The sequence below is a fragment of the Mus musculus genome, chromosome 6 (assembly GCF_000001635.26).
Source record: "Mus musculus strain C57BL/6J chromosome 6, GRCm38.p6 C57BL/6J".
NCBI lineage: Eukaryota > Metazoa > Chordata > Mammalia > Rodentia > Muridae > Mus > Mus musculus.
In genome coordinates, this window is record NC_000072.6 from 84120738 (window position 1) to 84142216 (window position 21479).

Here is a 21479-nt window from a genome sequence, read left to right on the forward strand (position 1 = left end):
CACGGATCATGCAGATAGGTTTACATGTTGCCTTGTAGGCTGATATTAGCCCATTTTACAGTTGGGGACAACTAGCCTAGCTCCTGTCCACACATGGCTCTTTAAATTCTTTTCTAAAGTAACCAGAATAAGGAAGTGCACTTCCCGTCACACTGGGTGGTGCAGCTAGGGTGTAGTGATGTCATAGATGGGTCTTCAGGTCCTGCGTGTTACTACAGAAGAAACAGATCTGCGTCTGTCTGAGCACCTGCCTAGGGTTCCTTCCCCCTCCTCAGGCACTTTCTGACTCTTGGCCAGGCCACCAACTGCTATTTCCACCTTCATTCTCACTGGTGTACCTTTTCCCCCACCCAGGGTGCTTTGGGGTGGCTGTAGGAAGAGAGGATCTGAAGCCTCAGAAGGCTGCACTTGGCCAGGCTAGCATCCTTGGTTATCCTCGCTCCCTACAAGGATGCTAAGCTGGGTACAAAGTCAAACGGGCAGCTCAGTTCCTTGGGGCAGCCAGGTGTGGATTCCATCTCGCCACCCAGGGAAGCTGCCACTCAGGAAGCCTGCAGTTGGCTGAGACCAAAGTTGTGAGAACCCTTGGAGACAGGTGTCACCACCTTGGGCCATTGTCAGGGAAGGGCAGCTGTGAGTTGTAAGGGCTGGGAAGACGGTCAAGGAAAGGCCAGTGCCAGTGTGAAGTAACTCAAGACTTGAGCTGGCTGGAAATGAGGTATCATCTGGTTTGGCCAGGGTGGGGCTATCTCTGGATCTGGATGAAGCCACACTGTGTGCCTGGCACCTCCAGCCCAGTTCCTATATCTGTTCCTCCTCTGCGAGGCACCCTTCAAAGATTTGCCTCCTGAGTAGCTATGGCTGGAGGTGGCTGACTTCTTGGAGGACTGCTTTGTATATGGGCCCCCAGGTTCCTTTCTTGAGACAAGGTTTCATGTATCCTGGATTACTGGTCTTGATCTCACTATGTAGCCTAGGGTGACCTAGAACTTGTGATTTTCCCCACCTCTTCGATGGGGACTACAGATGTGCACTACCCATTATAACTTTACATAGTGCTGCAGACTGAACCCAGGGCCTTGCTCATGCTAGCTAAGCATTCTACCCATTGAGCCCCATCCCCAGATCCTAGGGGCTCTTGACCATCTGAAACAAGCACTCGCACCCTACCTGGCATTGTGCTAGCTGGGACTTGAGGGCTGGTACCCCATTCAAACCGAGGTCTCCCATCCCTCCTGTTTGCCTGCTAGAGAGGACAGTTTGATAATGTCCCCTAAATATATGGGCCCTGTATCTGCCTTGCTCTAACTTGGGTTTTAAATTGTTGAGGCCCTGAGTGTGTGTGCCTGCACAGTTGGAGCCCTGAGTATGATGTCACACGCGAGGGTCTATGTTCTTCTATTCCTAATTTTTTAAAAATCTGGCCTGGGGTATTATTAACAGTCATTCTAAGAAAACAGATGTGAAGAATCAGGGCACTTCCAGGCAAAGTGGGACAGACACTTGTTGAAATTCTTGAGGCAGCTGGCACAGGAAAGAACCTGTCCTGGATGTCTCCGCAGCCTGCGCACAGAGGGAGGAGACCTTGGGAGGACACTGGGCCCGGATCAGCCCACACGTGGCACTGTGCACTCTTCAGGTTGCCTGGTGCCTTCCCAACTCCTTGAAGCTCTCAGGCAGTAGTTTTGCAAAGATTTTAGTGAAGACTTTAGCGGCTGAGTCCAAACCCTGGTTCCAGCTGCAAATTAAATGGGGTTGCACCCTTGCCTGTTATTCTACTTAAAACCTGATTGGGAAGGGAGGTCTCCAGTTCACTCCCTCTTTTAAAGGGCTTTCTTCCCTTGGTCTGGCCTGCTGTCTTGTGTGGGGCTTGTGTGGTGGCAGCCAGGAGAGTGCCCTGGGTTCTGGGTGTGACTTCAGGCCCCAGCCTGGCCCTCAGCCCTCTGCAGTTATCTGGAACGTTGCTTAGATGCTCCGAACTGATGGATTCTGGGAAAGAAACCTTGGTCTTGTTAGAGAATCCACTGTTTAACTTCAGGGGAGAGATGAGCCGCTCTTGAACCTTAGTTTTCTCACCCATTAGACGACGGGGAAGATAATGGCATAGCAAAACAAGAATAGACCAGGGTTAACACACTGCAGACCACCAGCCCATGGCCTGTTTTGGCAAATACACCTCTGTTGGCACAGAACCAATGTCAGTCCTGGATGGCCTGTCACCACGTTGTGCCCCGATGGGCACTGCATCTGTGACAGATCCAGCATAGCCCACAGTGTGAAGGTGTAAACGGCCTGGCTGCTTGTGGAGGTCCCTCATGTCCTGTCCTAGGTCATGCACCACAGGCGCCTGTGGCTACTGACTTTGTTTATAGATGATGTCTAACCAGCCCTAGGAGGCAGGCTCCATTAGGAACCCAATTTGAAGACAATTTGTTGATTCAGTTGATGGGAACCAGGGGAAGCAGTCCATCTCTATGTTATCCCAATGTTCCCGCAGAGCTGCTGATGAGGTCACAGTGAAGACAGTGGAGATCTGGAGGGTCATCTGAGGGTTTGCCAGCCAATGCCCAACTGCCAGCTCTCCAGACAAGGCCCAGCGAGGACCCCCAGTTCAGGCTTGGAGCACATGGGGCATTTCCCAGACATGTGTGGATTTTCTTTTCTTTTTTGTTTTCTTTGACTTTTTTAGATAGAGTCTCATGATAACCTAGGCTGTCCCAGACCTCACTGTGTAACTCAGGCAGCCCTAGAACTTCTTGCTCTCTCATGCCATGGGATCCCACGAGCCACCTCTGATTTGAAATATAGTTTCATTTTTTAAAAAAATTATTTATTTATTTTATGTATATGAGTACAATGTAGCCGTACAGATGGTTGTGGGCCATCATGTGGTTGCTGAGAATTGAACTCAGGATCTCTGCTCGCTCTGGCCCCGCTCACTCCAGCCCAAAGATGTATTTATTGTTAAATGTAGGCACATTGTAGCTGTCTTCAGACACACCAGAAGAGGGTGTCAGATCTCATTATGGAGGGTTGTGAGCTACCATGTGGTTGCTGGGATTTGAACTCAGGACCTTTAGAAGAGCAGTCAGTGCTCTTAACCACGGAGCCATCTCTTCAGCTTGAAATATAGTTTTGAAAGTTGTAAGTGTAGACAGTTTCCTTGTCTGTCTAGTAAATGGCCTTGCAGAGCCCCAAGTCTATAATCTACCCCATGGCTACGGAGTAGCGTCAGCACTTATCACCCTGGGGTCTCTAGCCCTATGTGCGGGAACAGACAGATGGGTGATGCTTAATTTCTGCTAGTAGGGTCCTTCCCAATGGCCCAGACACCAGGCTCTTCTTGCTTCTTCTTCCTGTCCTGTGATGGGAGTAGTCTTTCCTGGAAGAAGGAAGAGGGCACCCGCTTTGCTAGGTTATGGCTCCCTGCTTGACCTGGCCAGTGCAGGGAAAATTCCAGGAGTCTCCCAGATGGTCCCAACTTTCCTCTGAGGCCTTGCTGATTCCTCCCCCAGTCATGGTGTGGCATCTGAGACACTGTCCCCAGCCTTCTAAGCTTGTGATTGCTCTGCCCACCTTTTCCTCACTTTCTCCCTCCTTCCTCCCCACGTGGGTGCTGATAGGGTCCCCCAGAATTTGGGTCATTCAGAACTCCCCTTTGAGACTAGAGCAGCCTTCCTGGTGGGTAGTATATAGCTCTCAAAGAACCCCAAGCATGCTCTTGGACCTTCTCTAAGTCCCCATCTCATCTGGATAAGAGAGGGGGGCCCCTTTTTTAAGGCACCCAGAACCTGCCCACCTCCCTTTGGTTGAAGGACTTGGAGGTCAGTACTGGACAGGCCCAACCAGGCTTGGCTTCAGCTTTGGGGACATTTGGGGGCACTCCATAGCATCTCTGAGGCCTACTTTCTATTCCTTACTGCCTCAGGCTCCTTCAGGGATCCATGGCCTCCTGCCGGGCAGCAGTGGGTTGGAGGCCGCCCAGTCCCCCGCCGAGGGAGCCACAGGATCCCATATACAGCTTGCCCTAGGACACAGTGTGTGGCCACAGACGGCATGGCTGCCAGCCCCAGCCTGGGAGTCTCCGCATGAGCTATGGAGTGAAGAATGTGACTGTGGGAAACCCAATGCCCTAGGCCAACAAGGCTGGGTAGGAGTGGGTGAGGGGCGGATGGCAGTGACCCCAGCAGCGGCATCCCATGACACCTGGCGTTCACAGAGTCCCACTAGGCATCCCCACTCCAGTTTCCTCACCTGCCACCTCAGCCCTCCTTTGCTCCCCCTACCCACGATTACACCACACCTATTGCAGGAAACCTTCCCAAAAGGGAAGCTCCAAAAATCCTGCTCTGCCCTTCTGATAATACAGAGCAGCCTGTTGGTTACCAAGACATCCTGGGGGTTCCTCCTATGGCAGAGTCAGACCTCCTGAGGCGAGGGGAACACTGTTAGTCACACAGTTAACTTCCTCCTGTCTGGGATCTTTGGTCCTTGAACTGCCCATGTTGCCCAAGGTCAGGCAGGCTGAGTTTTCCATCACTGGAGCCAACTCTGGGTCAGGGATATGACCAGGATGTGTGGTATAAAGGTTGTTTCCGCATGCCTTTCCTGCTTCCTTCAGAAGACAAACTGGAGAGGTAGCAAGCTGCTGAAAGTGGGCAGCCAAAAAAAAAAAAAATGCTTATGCTTTGCAATGACCTAGCTGAAGGAGGATCTAAAGTTCGGAGAGCAGAAAGGGCATGCCGAGTGGGAAGGACAGCATGTGCAAAGGCCCTGTGGCAGAAGGAGGAAGGTGAGCTTAAGCCTTTAAAAAAAAGCTAAAGGGGAATAAGTGGAGCTTTCGGGGAGGAATTGCTTAACACAGGACTGGAGAAATGACATAATTAAGTAGAGACCCTGAATGGCAGGGTCTGAGGGCAGGGAGTTTGTTATCCCTTTTTTAATGAATGTTTCTAAATGAAGGGTACTGCTCTTCCCTTAGGTGACATCTGACAGTGTCTGGAGACATCTCGGCAGTCATAACTAAGTGGGATGCTACTGATCGCTAACTAGGCGACCAGGGATACTTCAAACCTGCTTAGGGTACCAGTGGCCTCGCCATGGGGAGTATCCCAGGGCAGAGTGTTCACAAGCCCACAGATGAGAACCAGGGTTTCAGGAACTTGCCATCGGCCATGCTGGCCACCTTTCCTTTATCCACTCTGAGAGCTTCAGGCACATGGCCGGTCCTCCTGCTTTACTGTAACTGCACATGGCCTGGGGTGGTCCTCAGAGAGCATCATCTACCCAGAACGTGAAACTTTGCCCTGGTTGCCTCTGCTTAGGACAGGTGGCTTCACACTTTGTTCTTTGTTCTCTGAGGGATGTCTTCCCTTGTCTGAACCTGGGCTTCTGTTCTCTATTTTGAAAGTTCCAAGGTCCAGCTCTGGGGATGGTCCCTGGATTTGATTACTACGTAGTGATGATGGAGAAGGTAGAGAGTTGCCAATTGACTGACTGGTACCAGTATCACTAGCCCTCTGTTCACATGCTGACTTGGGTGGTGTCTCTCTGGGCTCTTTTCCTCAGCTTGTCTCTGAGAATTGCTTTAGCCCTCATCTTCCTTCTGGAGAAAGATGCTTTCAGACAAGGCAGGCCTTGTCCTGGGTTAGATCCACCAACTCAGTGATATTCTTAAGGCCTTGTTGCGCTAAGCACTTTTGGAGGTGCCTGGCTATTGTGGTACCTTCCTGGAGCCCACATTAGCCACGATCAGAATAGTTGGTATATTAACCAGCATATTACACATTAACGTCACGGAAAGGAGCAAAACCGTATAGTGTCTGTGAGGTCCCTTTGGGGTACATGAGGGTGCTGGAAGGCTGGGTTTTAGAGTGGATTTCCCTGGCCCCTTTGAGAGGTGATATCTCTGAGGTGACAAAGGGGTCTCAGGGTATCCCTGGTGTTTGAATGTAAGTGAAGTGCTGGTGTTAGGACGTCCCTACCCTGAAGCCCCAGTTCAGGGTCTACAGATGTCCAGTAGGGAGGGATTTCTCTGCCTGCTCTGAGACATTAATGGGGTCTGTTTAGGGTGATGTTCAGACCCCCCGGGAAAGTCAGTCTCTGCCTCTCTATCTCTGTCTCTCTCTGTGTGTATGTGTTTGTGTCTCTCTCTGTCTCCCTCTCTGTCTCTCTGTCTCTGTGTCTCTGTCTGCCTGCCCCCCACCCCCATCCCCCTGTATACCCAACAGGTAAGTCAGAGACAGGCTAGGCTCCAAGTTGTCCCTCTGCCTAGCTCTAGGAGTATATCTGTCCTGCCTCCCAAAGTGCCTTTCCCAAATAATCCCTGGCCCCAGATCAGATGGGGATGGCTAGAGGACTCTGTGGACCATATAGGGTGGCTGGGCCTTCTTTGGGAGGCAGGTCAGGTCAGGAAACCTAGGCCTCATGAATTCTCAAGAGGAATTCTAATAGGCCCTGAGCCAAGCCTGGAATATCTGGCGCAGCCCCTGTGTAAATCCCAGGGAGAATACCTCCTCTAATCGCGGGCTGAAGGCACAGCACCTGCATATGGATCCAGAAAATACTGCCAGCAGCTCAGAGAGAGGCACTGTGAGGGGAGGTAGGAGGGGAGGTGCAGTGTGTGTGTGTGTATCTATGTATATATGTATGTATGTATGTATGTATGTATATGTATGCATGTGTGCTTGTGTGTGTGTGCGTATGTGTGCATTTGTGTGTATATGTATGGTGTGTGTGTGCATGCATGTGTGCTCATGTGTGGTGTATGTGTATGTGTGTGTGCATGCATTTGTGTGTGTATGTGAGTGTAGTGAACTGTTACATCTAGGGGTCATGAAGCCCCACTTTCAGTGCCCTCGCCTGCTTTCCATGTGTCCTTGTGACTTATACCCCCTAAGGCTTGTCCACACTTGATCTGCCAAAGCCCAGAGACTCTAACTGGGAGAGGAGCCCTACGGGCATCAGATGCCTATTCTTGAGGCAGGGTACTAGTGTGGCAGGGCACAGGCCAAGTGGTTTGCTTTTCGTGAGGGAACCCCAGAACTTCTGGGGTCCATACCTGCCTGGGAGACAGGATCTTAGGTGTGACTGGAGTCCTAATCTGTCTGTGTATAATACCCTCTGTGTTGTTCTCTCTCTCTCTCTCTCTCTCTCTCTCTCTCTCTCTCAGGCAGGCAGACAGACAGACAGACAGACAGAGTGAGAGATGTGATACAGAAGGAGCACATGCGCAATAGGATACATTTCTCAAAGGCACCAGGAAGACACTGATCTGGAGCTCACTATGTAGATCAGACTGTCCTTGATCTCAGAGATCCACCCGTCTCTGCTTTCCAAGTGCTGAAAATAAAAGAGTGTGACTCCATGTCCAGCTGAAATAACTTTCTTAATATGTGTGTATGCATATGTGTATGTGACTGTATGGGAGTCATATGTGTGTTGGGGTGGTATGTGTATGATGTGTTGGGTAGTGTATGTGTGTTAGTGATATGTATGTGGTGCGTGTGGTATTTGTTGAGGTGGTGTGTGTATGTGTGGGAGTGGTGTGTGTGTGTGTGTGTGTGTGTTGTATGCAGTGTATATATAGTGTGTGTGTGTGTGTGTATGTGTGTGTTGTATGCAGTGTATATATAGAGTGTGTGTGTGTGTGTGTGTGTGTGTGTGTGTGTGTGTACTCTGGAAACCTCAGGGGGAGGATTCCACAGAAGCCATCTATCTTGCTTTTAAAGACAGAGTTTTTTCATTGGCCTGGGCTTGCAATTAGGCTAGGCTGCCTGTCTTTGTCTCCCTAGCATTGGGGTTACAGGTGTGGGCTACCACATCTGGCATTTTTACATGGGTTCTGATGATTAAATTCACATCTTCATGCGTGTGAGGCAAGCATTTTACTGACTAAATCACATCTGTAGCCACTCCCGGAATAATTCCTAACACATAGGAATGTGTGTGTGTGTGTGTGTGTGTGTGTGAACGTGTGTAGTGCATAGTCACTGACATCCATCCCCTCAGCCCTATCCCTGTGCCTTATTCCCTTAAGACTGGGATTGTTAACCTTTGAGCATGTACTGCGTGCCAGGCAGTTTCCTAAGAACTACTCATCTATCTTTAATAGGCACAGCAACTTTCTGAGCTGGATACTATATAATTATCTCTGATATACAAAAAACGATTCAGAGAGGTTAAACAACTTGTCTGAAGTCACAGGGACAGTTAGTGACAGGCAGCATCAGAACTCAAGTCATCCAGTTCCAGAGCCGTGTTGAGACTGTGGCCAAAGGATGTGGCAGGGCACCACTGTACCCCTCTCCTATCTGCAGGGGGGAGCCCTGTGTGGGAGCCGGGGCCCATGCAGCTGCAGCAGGACCTTGGTGCATAGCAGAGGAGCATGTCCCTTCTGCATGTGTAGCTTGGTCCCTTTGCAAGGACAGGAGAGGAGAAGACCTTGTTCTAGGGACTGTTAAGGGCAGTTGTGGGGACCATGGCCTGCCTGAAGCCCAGGCCTGGGTTAAGGGCAGCAATCCTTGATGTCAAGTGGGAGAGATGGGACAAATCACTGGGTCTGAGCAGAGGCACCCTGCCCCTCAGGTATAAGAGCCTCTGAAGGATTCAGACCCACAGCTGGTTCTGGCTTGAAGCCATGTATGTCCAGATTAGGACTAACATCATGGTTTGCTGGGAGCAGGGTTCCAGGGTCAGTTTTCTATTGTTCCCTGATAAGCTTTGTGTCTCCAGGGCGGCATGGTGGATGACAAGAGCGAAGACTCCATGTCTGTTTCTACCCTGAGCTTTGGCGTTAACAGACCCACAATCTCCTGCATCTTTGACTGTAAGTGATGTTCGGTGGCATCTGTGTATGCATGACCTCATACTTGGGGTGAAGTTCCACAGTCAGGAGTATGTGTGCGTGCGTGGGTGTATGTGCGCGTGCGTGCGTGCGTGTGTGCGTGCGTGTGTGTGTGTGTGTGTGTGTGTGTGTGTGTGTGTGTGTGTTGAGGCTCTAGAGAACTAAATGTGTGTGCTTTCAAGCCAGTTGGGTCTTTTGGTATGTGTGCCCATATGCATGTGGGCATTCATATCTGTGTGTTAGAGATGAGATGTGTGCATTCAAGTTCCTGTAATCATGAGTTTGGTCTTGCCCTCTCTCCTTCTCTGTCTCTCTCCCTGGGATTGGGTAGCCTCAAAGGATGCCAAGTGCTGCTTCTGAGCTAGGATCTGTCTTCCTAACCAAAAGAGGCTCACTCTGTATGATGGCTGTTGTCCTTTGCATATTCAGCTAGAGTCTGCTGCCCTTCCTGGGGCAAACCCTCCTCTTCTTGTAGCTCCAGCCCTTAGCAACCCTATTCACCACATGACATCTCTGTTTCCTCCTGAGTGAAGATGGGAACCGCTACCATCTGCGCTGCTACCTGTACCAGGCCCGAGACCTGCCAGCCATGGACAAGGACTCCTTCTCTGGTAGGTGGGAGAAGGAGAGGACCCAGGACTCCCAGTGGGAGGGTGGAGAGTGTTTGCAGCCTCTAGCAGGATCCTTGAGTGGATCATCTTCTGTGAGTGCTGGATATTCCAGGTCCCCATGTCTCCTGGTCTCAGGGCAGCTGCTCCTCATATGAGATTGTAGCAGGATTTGGCTTGGCCGACTGTCCTTTCCTTCCCAGAGGTCATTCTTTGTGGAATCGCTAGTGATGTCCCTCTCTGTTCAGATCCAGCTTTCTTAGGTCCCTACCCTCCCAGACCCATCTTAGACCCAGCTCCCAGGCCCTGATACTCAGCTCTTGGGATGCCTGCCTGGCCTGGGGTCTTTTATGGAAGATTTCACTACACAGCTACACACACTTTGGCTTCAGCAGTGTATTGGCCCTGTTCCTTCTTGGTTCCCTGCTCTCCTTCCACACTGCCCAAAGCATAACTGGACTTCTCGCTCTCTAGTTTTGAAGCATAGATTCTGACAGATGAATCTGCCATATTTGCCCCTGTCCGACAAGCCTTTGAGATGTGGTGACTGTCTTATCTCTGTACCTTCTACCCAGGAGCTTTGCCCTCACCAGTTTTGATCCATAATTGCAAGGCCCCTGCATGTGCATTTCATGTTTTCTCAGTCTGGAATGCATTTCTTCCTCAGACCCAGATCACATGTCCTTTGACTCCCCTAAGCTGCGCTGATCACTTTGTTCCCAGCACTTGACACTCTGAGCCCTTATCCACTGTGGCATTCAGTTGAGGTTTGTCTTCTATAATCTCCCCATCTGCTGGGAGCTCACTCAGGGAGGTGCCTGGTTTCCCTGTTATGAGCCTTCAGTACTGCACATTGAAAGAAAAGACATTTACCAAGCATCTTGGGATGTGTGCTTAGGCAGATACTGACAGCTAGGTGTCCTAACTCCCTTCTTCTATGGGTAAAGAAATACAGACCCAGGTGGGCTCTGTTAATCGCTGGAGTTGAAATAGGTGATAGAGTTGGGAAATAAGTCCAAGGGTGTTCCCCTGCAAGAACGTACCCGTGTGGCTTTGAAGGACTGGGTTCTCTGAGAGTGGCCTTCTGGTCACAGAGTGGCTGCATTGCTTGTAGCCATGTGCCCATCCTTCCAAGTCTTCACTTTCTTTCTTCCCGGCAGCTGCAGTTCACATCCAGGTTCCTGTGCTCCCAATGACCTGTTCTCCAGCCCCACTCAGCTAAGCACCATGGCTGGAGTACTTCCCTTCTGGGCTTTGGGGCCAGGTCCTGACAGCCCTCTGTACAATGACATTGACAGGATGGGGGGCAGTTAGACAGCTACAGTGGCCGTGCCTAGGATTCTGACATGGACTCTTATTTCCAGCCTAGCCTTTTTCCTTTTAGTGGGGGTTTGTGGGTGAGGGTGGAAGGCCGGTTGTCCTCTATGAACTGAGCTGGCTAAGGACTCTGAAGGGTAGGTCCTCCCACCCCAGGATGGTAGCCCAGGGAACCAGAGCCCAGCATGCGGATCATGCAGTGGCTCAGTAGGCGCTGGTCTGGGAGACGTCATACTTTCCACCCAGATAAACGTCCCTTGAGCTTTGAGGGTGCTGCCCAGGGCTTCCTCAGAGGCTTCTGAATGAAAGGCCCGATTGAGCAGCAGCTGGAAAGGAAAACAGCAGCCAGCATGGGGGAACCTATAAAACTCGAAGTGTTTATTTTCACTCCCAAACCCTAAACCAAAGCGATTTCTCCCCGGGAACTGACCTTGAGACGGCCGGCTGCTCAGTGCTATGCCCAGCCTCTGGCTGGCATTCTGGAGGAAACTGGCGTTTGAAGGCAGAATGTCTGAGGCCAGGGTAGGGTCCAGCTGTGACTGCTTCTGCTGAGAGCATCTTCCAGCTGCCTAGTGCTGTCCAGGGCCTGTCCCTACCGACAGCCTGTGGATGTGGAGTTTGGAGGAGGCACTGGTGGGCTGTTGCTATTCAGACAGCCTGGGTAAGGACTATTCCTCAGTGGGGCTTGCCCTTGTGGTCACATCCACTCTCTAGACCCATGGGAGGTGTCTGCGGTGTGTGCTTGAGTTGTGTGTGTGTGTGCAGGAGAGATCAGACAGAAAGCGTATAAGACACATCCAATCTCCGTTGACTTCCCTGATATTGCTACATGCTTTGCTCTGAGCTGAAAGCTTTGACTCCAAAGGACTGAGACATCACCTACCATCAGTTCTGTTCCTGGCTCCATCTGGCCAGATTTCGTCACCCTTTAAAGTGACAGCATCATGTCATCTCCCAACACAGTCCAAGCCCACATGTTCCTGGTTCCGTGTACACCAATGCTATTGAAGGATAGATGCTGTCTGCTTTGCCCCATCTCCACTGAGAACTTCTGTGTTGGATGAAGCCACAGCTCTGCTGACAACTGCTACTCCACACAGAGGGTCTTTGGGAAAGGTTGTCTTACAACATATTGGGAGCCCAGATATGTTTATTATATAGTCTTTGAGGACCTCACAGGTCAGTGGGATCAAAGGGGTAGTCCTTGGCTAACCCAGTTAAAGAGAGCTTATCAATAGGCCAGATGCTACATGCTGTAGTGACCTATGACCTGAGGGATCTACTTATGAAGTCCCACATCTCTCTGCTGGCCTGTGGTCTAGTGAAGCTGAAATGATGTGGTTCTGAGAGACGTTCCTGTTAGGGCAGGTCACAGTGGGGTCTGTTGAACCTCAGCTCACCTGTGCCATAAGGACCCCTGGGTTTGGATGTCATTAGGGACTCCCTGCTCTTGGACTTCTGATGTCTGGATGCTGTTTGGCCTTCCCTCTTCTAAGCCAGACTCTTTGTTCAGGTTGGCTCTGGTGGGGTGGGGTGGGGCGTGGAGGCAAGGCATCTACCCGACAGGCATGGGAAGGGGTTTTCCAGACTGCATTGGAGGCTCGTGAAACGCTTCACTTAGAAAGGGTTCCTGGGAAAGAGACTGGGAAAAGGATTCGGGCTTTACAATGCACAGCGGAGCTGCTGAGCTGCCACCGGGAGGGTGTAGGGAGGAGCTGTCTAACCTGTTTCAGCATTCCTCAAGGCCTTCCCAAGAACTGGGGAGCACAAGGGACTCGTGCCAGATTTCTCAGCACCAGACCAGGCCCCTTTGCTATCTGCCCACCATCCCCCCCTACTGCAGCTCCCTGGCTCTGGTGCTAGCTTTACTCTGTCACCCAGGTCAGCTTGCTGCTTTCCCTGTGCATGGCTGGCATCTGTAGGAAGCTGATTGGATGTAGCCAGGTGACACTGACCCACCCTCTTCAATGTCCCTTGCTTAAATTGTATTGCTTTGCTTCTTGACTTGGGTAGTGACCGTCCTCACCCAGGAGTCACATTCAAAAGCTTGGTTGGTGTCTCCTTCATCTGCATCCTGGGCACTGAGCTATCCTACCTATCCCTACCATGTCGTAGCCAGTCAGTACATGAGTAGCGAATGAGGGGTGTATTACTAGAGCCACTGTAGTGACGTCTTTGGACCTAGAGTCTGGCTAACTTAGTTGATGCTCGGGGATGTGAGGAGAAGGTTACGTTTTAATGTTTTCAGGGCATCTTGCCCAGTTGCTTTCTGATGGGTCACTGCATAGCTCCAATAAGAAAGAACACTCACTCTACCCACTGCTTGCCAACAACACTGAGTTCGATAATTTTAAACATTTTAAATTTAATTTTAATTTTCTTTTTAAATTTCATTTTACTTTGTGATAGGGATTCCTGTTGCCCAGGCTGGTCTGGAACTCACTATGTAGCTAAAGATGACCCCGAACTCCCAGTTCTTCTGTCTGCAGTACCCTGGTACCAGGGTCACAGGCAGGTATCATCTTCGCACCTGTCCTTCCTGATTTTGTAGTAGCAATATTGCTATGGCAAAATTGAACTGGCATTGTCTTGATTTCTGGCGTACATCCCCCTTCCTTTCCTATGGGCATGGCATAGAGTACCTGACTAGGACTCAGGCCAACTCTAGCCACCTGGGATCTCAGGCTACTGTTCTAGATGCAGCATCCTCTCTGGCAGAGGAGTACTGCCGTCCATCACTCACATCCTCTGCTCTGGTACTCTGGCTGGTTGATGGGATGCAAGTGTCAACTGCTTCAGGAAGGTCTGACCAGCAGGACTCATACAAAAAACTGTCCTGATTGGGGCTTGGTGACAGGTTCCTGTGAGGGAAACCGGTGGTACTCTCAAGTGGCCTATGTCTGGAGTCTTTCAAAGGCAGCACACGGTCCTCAGAGAGATCTGTTCAAACATGTCCCCCATGGGGGGGGGTTGCTGGAGCTTTTGGGTCCTGAAGCCCTCAGACTGGCTGGACTATGAACATGGGGACCTGGCTCTTACCCTCTGACCCTACCTCCTGACAGAGGATGTATCTGTGAGTCCATCTGGTCACCTTGCTGCTGCTTCTGTCTTTTGCAGGGAGTGGGAATGGGGAGATGGGTGGTGGCGCGGGGGGGGGGGGGGGGGGGGAGGGGCAGGTAGTGGAGGCTGGGCCCTGGGCACACAGTAGCCTAGTGTCTGAGGCCCAAGGCCTCCAGGCCTGTTCTTTACAATGCCTTTGTTGTCCTTGTCCCTCCCATGGGTGGGTGGGGTGCATGCGTGTGGGTCTGGGTGAGTTTTGTTTGTGAGCTGCCCCCTGTCTGTCCCCCCCCTCCCACCTACCCCCCCCTCCAGCGCTGAGCTCATTGCCTGAGCTGCTGGGGCTGCCTGAGAGCCAGCCTGCTCGGAGGCCGGCGTGGGGGGTGCTGCCAACAGCAATACAACGTGCATGGCCGCTACAATGTGCAATTGTGACCTTTGTGTAAACGCAGTCGGTCTGGGGCCCGCACGCTTATAAAAATAAAGCGTTGGGAAGCATAGGGGGGGTGGGGGGTGGGAACAAAAGAGGCCTTTTCGCCGGCTCTCTAATATGGTTTTATTTATCGGAACGCGCCCTCCTTCCCTTACTGGAACTGGGAGAGGTTCTCTGCCGAGCTTAGAGCTGATGGTATCACAGCCAGACGGTTTCATTAAACGCACAGACGCCGCCAGGCCTTGCCAGGGGCAGAAGGAAGAGGGCTTGGGGCCAGCCTGCCAGGACCTGTGTGTGGGTGTGGGAGTCCTGTGCCAGGGAGGCACTCCCCCGGGGAAGTCTCTCTCTCTCTGCTAAGGACATCCCATTGCCCTCTTCCAACCACAGAGTCAGGTTCAAAGCCAGCATCCCAGGGAATGCCCTCCACGATTCCTCTACTGCCCCTCAGCTCCTGAGCTAGCAGGCTGGGCTCAGGTTCAGTGCCCGTTGGCACCCAGTGCGGTTCAGTGCCCGTTGGCACCCAGTGCGGTTCAGTGCCCGTTGGCACCCAGTGCGGTTCAGTGCCCGTTGGCACCCAGTGCGGTTCAGTGCCCGTTGGCACCCAGTGCGGTTCAGTGCCCGTTGGCACCCAGTGCGGTTCAGTGCCCGTTGGCACCCAGTGCGGTTCAGTGCCCGTTGGCACCCAGTGCGGTTCAGTGCCCGTTGGCACCCAGTGCGGTTCAGTGCCCGTTGGCACCCAGTGCGGTTCAGTGCCCGTTGGCACCCAGTGTGGTTCTGCCACAGGTGCTTTAGTGTTTCCCACTGTGATCTGGATACCCTCCCCCTACAGCCAGCTCCTGGGAGGCAGTCTCAGTGTCGGACCTTGCTGTCTACCCTAACTGGAAGCCCAAATCTCGCTTCACCTTCCCGCATCTTCTATAGTCACTCGGTGCCAGCCCCCCTCTCTGTCACCACCTGTGCAGAGGTTTTGGTTTGTCTCTTAGTTTCCTTATGGCCAGAGAGCCTGGCCCAGATCCCAGCCTCCCCATCCTGGCATGGGATTGCTTGGACAGTTCTGAGCCTTTTGAGACCACTGGAGCTCTCTTTGGTCACTTGGGAAGTTAATGACCGTGTTGGGGCTGTCTGGCCTGGGGGCTTGACATTTTGGATAGGGCTGGGGCTGAGTTAGGGCCTGTGCTTGGTCTTCTCAGACATCCATCTCACACTCCCTGTTCATATGCCCTAAGCAACGAACAGGACCCTACCCCTAAACTCATACCCTCAAACCCTCGGTCCTTTTCCCAATGCTCGCATACCTCATAGACCTCATGCTGGTTTCTCACAATATTGCCTGGGACTTGCTAGAAAGACAAGGACCCTACCCAATTCTGCCACATCACGTGTGCAAGAGAACTGTGAAAACATTCTAGGTGATTCCACGGTACCTGCATATTTGAGGGCCACCATTCTAGAATCTGCTCCAACTATACCAACTTGCCTTAGGACAAGGCAGAGAAAATGACTGGCTGGATCCCGGGCCCTTGGGGCTGGCAGGCTGCTCGGGAATCCTTGGCCAATGAGGAGCTCGCACTGTGCATGCTGAGCAGCTCTAGATTCTGCATCCACCGAAGAGAGTGTCAACTCTGCCTCTAACAATGCCGTCGCCTCATAACTGGTTCACACTATCACGTGTGCATCTCCTGTCTTTTCACTGTGTGGCAACCGTGGTGAACTGCTGAAGAAACTGCTCCTGGCCGACTGATGGTGTCTTAGGTGGGAGGGCTTTCTGTGGGTGCCACTGTGTGGCCACCGTGGTAAACTGCTGAAGAAACCCAGATCTACCTCGAACATACTCCCTGCCCTTTGTATTTATCCTTCCATGTTCTCATTCAAATTGCCATTGGTTTGGGAAGGTATTTTTATGTTTTGCTCCAATTGTGTCCCCAGTCCCTAGTGTGTTGTGCAGAAGGCACTCTGAAAGGCTTGTTGGATAAGTGAATGGGCTACCAGGAACCCACTTTCTCTGGTACACCTCACCCAGGTGGCCAGGTAGGAATGGGAAAGGGAAGGTTTGAAGTTTCAGGCTATCTCCGTCTCCACATAGCCAGCCTCAGAAGTGGCATCTGGCCTGTGTGTTATTATTCCAGAATGACGGCCACAACCATGCTCTGGCTTTGTGGCTGTGGAACTCCTGAACCACCACAGCTGAGTCTTGCCTCCTTCCTCATCTGCCCCATCCAGATCCCTACGCCATCGTCTCCTTCCTGCATCAAAGCCAGAAGACAGTGGTGGAGAAGAACACCCTGAATCCCACCTGGGATCAAACCCTCATCTTCTATGAGATTGAGATCTTCGGCGAGCCAGCCAGTATCGCCGAGCATCCGCCCTGCATCGTGGTGGAGCTCTATGACCACGACACCTATGTGAGTATGCTCACCTCCCCAGGACTCTGGGGAAAGCTATGCTCTGAGTTTTGGGTCTCCAAGTCTTGGACCTGTGGCTGCTCAGTGAAATGATTATAGAGGAATTGAAAATAGATGGCTGGCCCGTGTCCCATGACCCTTGGAAGACATGACTAATCAAAGAGAGAGGGGAGAGGGAGGGATCAGATCCTGAAAGCACACAGAGTTGTAGATCAGTAGCTGGTATTCCTTCGGCTCTATCTTGTCCCTCCTCCCCACAACTACTAATCGGACATTTTGCTGAACTGGCCTGAGTGGCCCCTTGCCTGAGGTTTGCTGTCTAGGTGGGACCTGAGACACTCTAGTGTGAAGAATCCTCTAGGTGAGGTGGAGTATCTGGAACACCACATGGCCCTGCCGTACAGGCAGAGCCTTCCCATGGTGTTCTGGCGTTGCTGTCTGGGAGCCACCAGCCTTGTGTTTCTGAGTTTTAAATTCTGTTTAAGTTACTGCAACGGGTGTGTTCTATGTTTGGGACATAACTGGTGGTGGTTGCTTAGCATGGACGAAGCCCTGGATTGGATCCCTAGAACTGCATAAACTAGGCATAGTGGTACAGGCCTGTAATCCCAGCATTTGGGAGGTAGAGGCAGGAGGGTCATAAGTTCAAGGTCCTTTTTGGCTACCTATCAAATTTGAGGCTAACCTGGGCTACTTGAGACCTCGCCTGAAAACAAGACAAAACAAGGTGGTTTATGCTGCAGTGTGAGACAGTGCTGTGCAAAATACCAGGGCAAGCTGTGGCGAAGACCAAATCCTGAAACCATGCAGGCATCCTAGCAAGTGTGGATGCTGCTGGAGGAGGAAGAGGAAGAGTGAGGCAAGCTGGGGGATTCGGGTCAAAATGCTGCTTTCAGTAAGGGAGGCCATGTGGTACCAGAAAAAGAGGGCTAGGTAGAGAGGTCAGGTCTGGCAGGCGGTGTGGTGGCAAGGAGGAGTGGTTAGAAGAGGTTACCATAATGATGCATCAGAGGTCCTGAGAAGGCATGGCAGCCAGGGGTGAGGGGGAAGGTGATGCTGTATAAGGTGGCCCTCAAATGATTCCAGAGGCTGGCAATGGGCAGTGCAGGTCTGATTCAGGGATTCTTACCTGGGAGCTCTTGAGAACGCTGAGCTCAAGGACAGAGAGTGACTGGATGGAGTGTAGTCCCTGGGGAATGACTTCCCCCATAAGGGAAAGGATGAGTGTAGGTCCTGGTGCTTGTGGGGGCAGGAGGGGGAGAATGGGGGCTGGGAGGCACTGGTCTGGTACAAGGCAAGCTGGTAGGTTCCCAGGCTGAGCCAGAGCTCTTTGGAGATCTTCTCACCCATACCATGCCACAGCAACGTTTTCTAGAAATGTGTTCCGAACTCTCCATCTCACTGCCACTCTCCAATCAGGCAGGGTCCCCTTTGCTCTGTCCCTGGCTGGCCACAAACTTCCTTGAGAAGAATCTTCTGGAAATGTTGCTCCAAGCTGCCCTTCTCGTGCTTGATAGGCTGAGGAAGGCAAGGGAGAACCACGGTCTATCCTGGGGTAGTATCATGGTCTATCTTGGTGTTTCCAGAGATAGGATGGAGTTGCGCCCACTGTGAATCTAGAATTACCATCACCCTGGTCTCTGTTGCCTTGCCAGCCCCACCCCTCTGCAGTGAAGGGGGCCACATCTGGCCCTGAGAAGCCCCAGGCCCTTCCCAGTGCTTGGCTTCTCTCTTCTTCTGATCTGGACTGTCATTAGCATGGCGTGAGTGCTGGAACTGGTGCCTATTCCAGGATGGCTCATGGAGAAGTTGAGGCCGTCTTGTATTGAAGCACGAGAACAGTCAGGGCTGTTTCCCAGCTCCTCTCCTTGGCCAGGGCTGAGGGCTTGTGATGCCCATAGCACCATCTGTCTGAGGCTTGGTTCTGTCGACTGCCCCATGAGCTATGGGTAGTCTGTCTACTGTGCCTGAGGTGGGGAGAGGTGGGCACCACCACAAAGGCATGGGAGCAAGAGTTGGGGCGACGCTGAGGGGCTACAGGGGAGGGGGAGTGGGTATGGAGGTAGGTCAGGAAGAACAGATATGCAGTGACTGAGGGGGGTTGAAATCTATCTTATGGGCAGCTGAAGTGAAGGAGGGATCCAGGTTCAAACCTTAGGAGGTAAAGACATCATTTCAGTAAGATTCACTTTGGTAAGCAAGATCACATTTTTTTTTTTAAATCTGAAAAATTGAGAAGTTAGGGGTGAAACACCGTTTAGTGATATGAGAACCCCTGACATGTCAAACGAGGCTGTTAAAGAAGTGCAGGCAGCTTGTTTCTTCTTGGTCTCTGATGACCTCAGAGATGGATTAAGCAAAAGCATGGGGGATACTACTAGTTGGATATACAGAAGGACTTCCCAACTCTTGCAGAAATCTCACCCTAGTGCTGCAGCTCGAGGCTGCTAACATCTTGTCCTCACAGTTCCCACCAAGAGGAACTCGCCATTCCACACAAGAGGCTGCCCTGACTTGTGGGGCCCTCTCTAGCCCAGGAGGTAGCACGCAGGCCTACTTTCTCAGGTGGCTGAAGGAAGACACAGACTCTTCTTTTCCTACACCGGTCTAGGGTGCTGACGAGTTCATGGGTCGCTGTATTTGTCAGCCAAGCCTGGAACGGATGCCCCGCCTGGCCTGGTTCCCACTGACCCGGGGCAGCCAGCCTGCCGGCGAGCTGCTGGCAGCGTTCGAGCTTATCCAGAGAGAGAAGGTAAGGCTGGCCACTCTCCAGGCCTGGGAGGCCCAGCTAGGGCACAGGCCAAGGGTGGCGGGCCTGTCCACACGCTGCACTCAGTAGGAACTGAAGTGAGACCTCACACTGACACGTACACTGGTCATCCTTTCTGACTTCAAGTCAGGACACAACCCATCTGAGGGTAGGCTGTTGACTTCTGGGATGACTGCAGGTTTTCTTCCTGGGTCACTCCCTGTGTGTTTTCCTTGAGCCTGGCCAGTTTGGGGCAAGGGGCTTCAGGTACTGGGAGCAGGTAAGGGTGGGATCCTGGCCCCCAGGCTTGCCATAGGTTCCACATGAACCTCGTTTGTAAGCTGCTCTGGGTGTCTGCAGGATACAGCCTATTGCCCCTTTAGCTTGGGACACCCCATAGCCCTTGGCTTGTTCACTACTTGACACAGGCTGTGGGTATGGAAATGAGGGTGAAGATGAGGGACTGGGATGGGCGAACATGACTGACACCTTCTTCTCTCTTCTCTAGCCAGCCATCCATCACATCCCTGGCTTTGAGGTAAGTCTTGTTTGTATGTCTCCAGTCTCCCTGTGTTTGCAGATCCATCTACGTTTAGGGGCCCAGTTATCAGGTCCTGCTTTAGCCCACCAGAGGCTCCTTCAGGTAGAAGATGGCTTAGTGTGATCCCAGGGCAGGTGGAGTTGTGCCTATTGTGCATCTAGAATTCACATCTTAGAAGTCCCATCTTACTCAATGGCTCCATGACCAGCATGGGTACCACCTGCCTGGAGGTAGCTGAGTATTGTGAGTTCCAGACTGCAGAGAGCTCAGAGCCCCCTCACTAGGGGCTCTGGCCTGGGATGGGCATTAAACTCACCATGATGGATTTAACATTCATCAGAGTGCAAGTGTCATCACAACCTCTGGGGGTGTGGCCCAGGCCCAGGGCCTTCCAACACTACCTAAGACCTTTAATATGCAGCTGAGGCTGAGGACCGTGGCAAAAAAAGTGAGAGCAGCCTAGGATTGTTATAAATGCAAATTTCTGGGTCCTCTTCCATCCATCTGAGGGTAGAGGCCAAGCACCTCACACTCCACCCAGCCCCATGAAATTTCTGATGCACAGGGAATTTCAGTTAGCCCCGTTGGCCTAGCTCGTGTGACCCTGTCCTTTCCTCTGCTGGCAATGTCCCCTTGGTTCTCTTTCTACCTCTGGAAGTCCCAGTAGAAAAACCTGTGTTGAGTCTCAGTGGTATTAGCTCCCGAGTTCCAGATTAGACCAGGTGAGTCTCAGGGGTATTGGCTTCCTTGTTCCAGGTTAGACCAGGCTCAGATGGAGTTGCCTGGGCTGTTGGGACACAGGGTCTGGATGGTTGTAACCACAAAAGCCCCTCCCACACTCTTGCTTCTCCCTATCTTCCGCCTTGTTTTGTCAGAGCTGGGCACTCAGCTCTGCTACTCCTGGGGATTCCGTTTGGCTTTCCATGGCTCCCCAAGTCCACAATACAATTCCACAACTTTGTCTGAGACTCTTCCAGGGGCTGCTACATAGAATCCCAGGTCCCTCCCACCTTCCGTCTGATGTTCTCCCTCCTGTCACTTCCGGAGAGCATCCGACTTTCTCATGGTCCCTTCTTCATTTGGGAGGGTGTGGTGAGGTAGCCAGCCTGCTCACCCTTGGTGGGAGGGCTTTCTGTGGGTGCCATCTCTGTCTCAGTGAGTGCTTCAGGATACTAATGGAGACCCTTTGCTCCCCTGGCCCTCCCACTGTCTCCTGGATGTGGCCCATCACAGATGCATGAAACTTCAAGGATTTTGGATGAGGTAAGCTGACCCTAAGGATGGGGGGAGGTGGGGGCGGTGGTAAACCTGGAAGTAGGGAGATAAAGGCCAGCCTCTGAGCTCGTGTTGTAGGGTGATTGATCTAGATTTTAGTCCTTTTGCTTGGCATGGAGCCACAGCTACTTAGTGTACATCCCGTGAGGCGATTCTAGCCCCCACAGTCTTGATACCCTCTTAGTAGTCCAGACATACACAGATCACTTGAATGGCAATCTCTAAGTTTTGTCTGGTTGAGTAGCAGATGGC

At 52.0% G+C, this 21479-nt stretch overlaps 1 protein-coding gene across 29 annotated transcripts in view; it reads left to right on the forward strand.

Moving 5' to 3' along the window:
- The window catches only part of Dysf (dysferlin), a 202700-nt gene that overhangs the window by 112377 nt on the left and 68844 nt on the right, over positions 1 to 21479 (forward strand). For 28 of the 29 annotated variants that reach the window (XR_377460.3, XR_377461.3, XM_006506164.4 and 25 more), the window contains 6 exons: positions 8734 to 8827; positions 9379 to 9456; positions 16481 to 16662; positions 19274 to 19414; positions 19920 to 19949; positions 21186 to 21215. Coding sequence is in view for 27 of the 29 variants with exons in the window: in XM_006506164.4 (XP_006506227.1) it covers positions 8734 to 8827; positions 9379 to 9456; positions 16481 to 16662; positions 19274 to 19414; positions 19920 to 19949; positions 21186 to 21215 (555 nt within the window). In the remaining 2 variants the exon portion in view is untranslated. Of the gene's footprint in view, positions 1 to 8733; positions 8828 to 9320; positions 9457 to 16480; positions 16663 to 19273; positions 19415 to 19919; positions 19950 to 21185; positions 21216 to 21479 lie in introns of those variants that run through there. The other variant, XM_006506185.3, reaches the window with a different exon arrangement.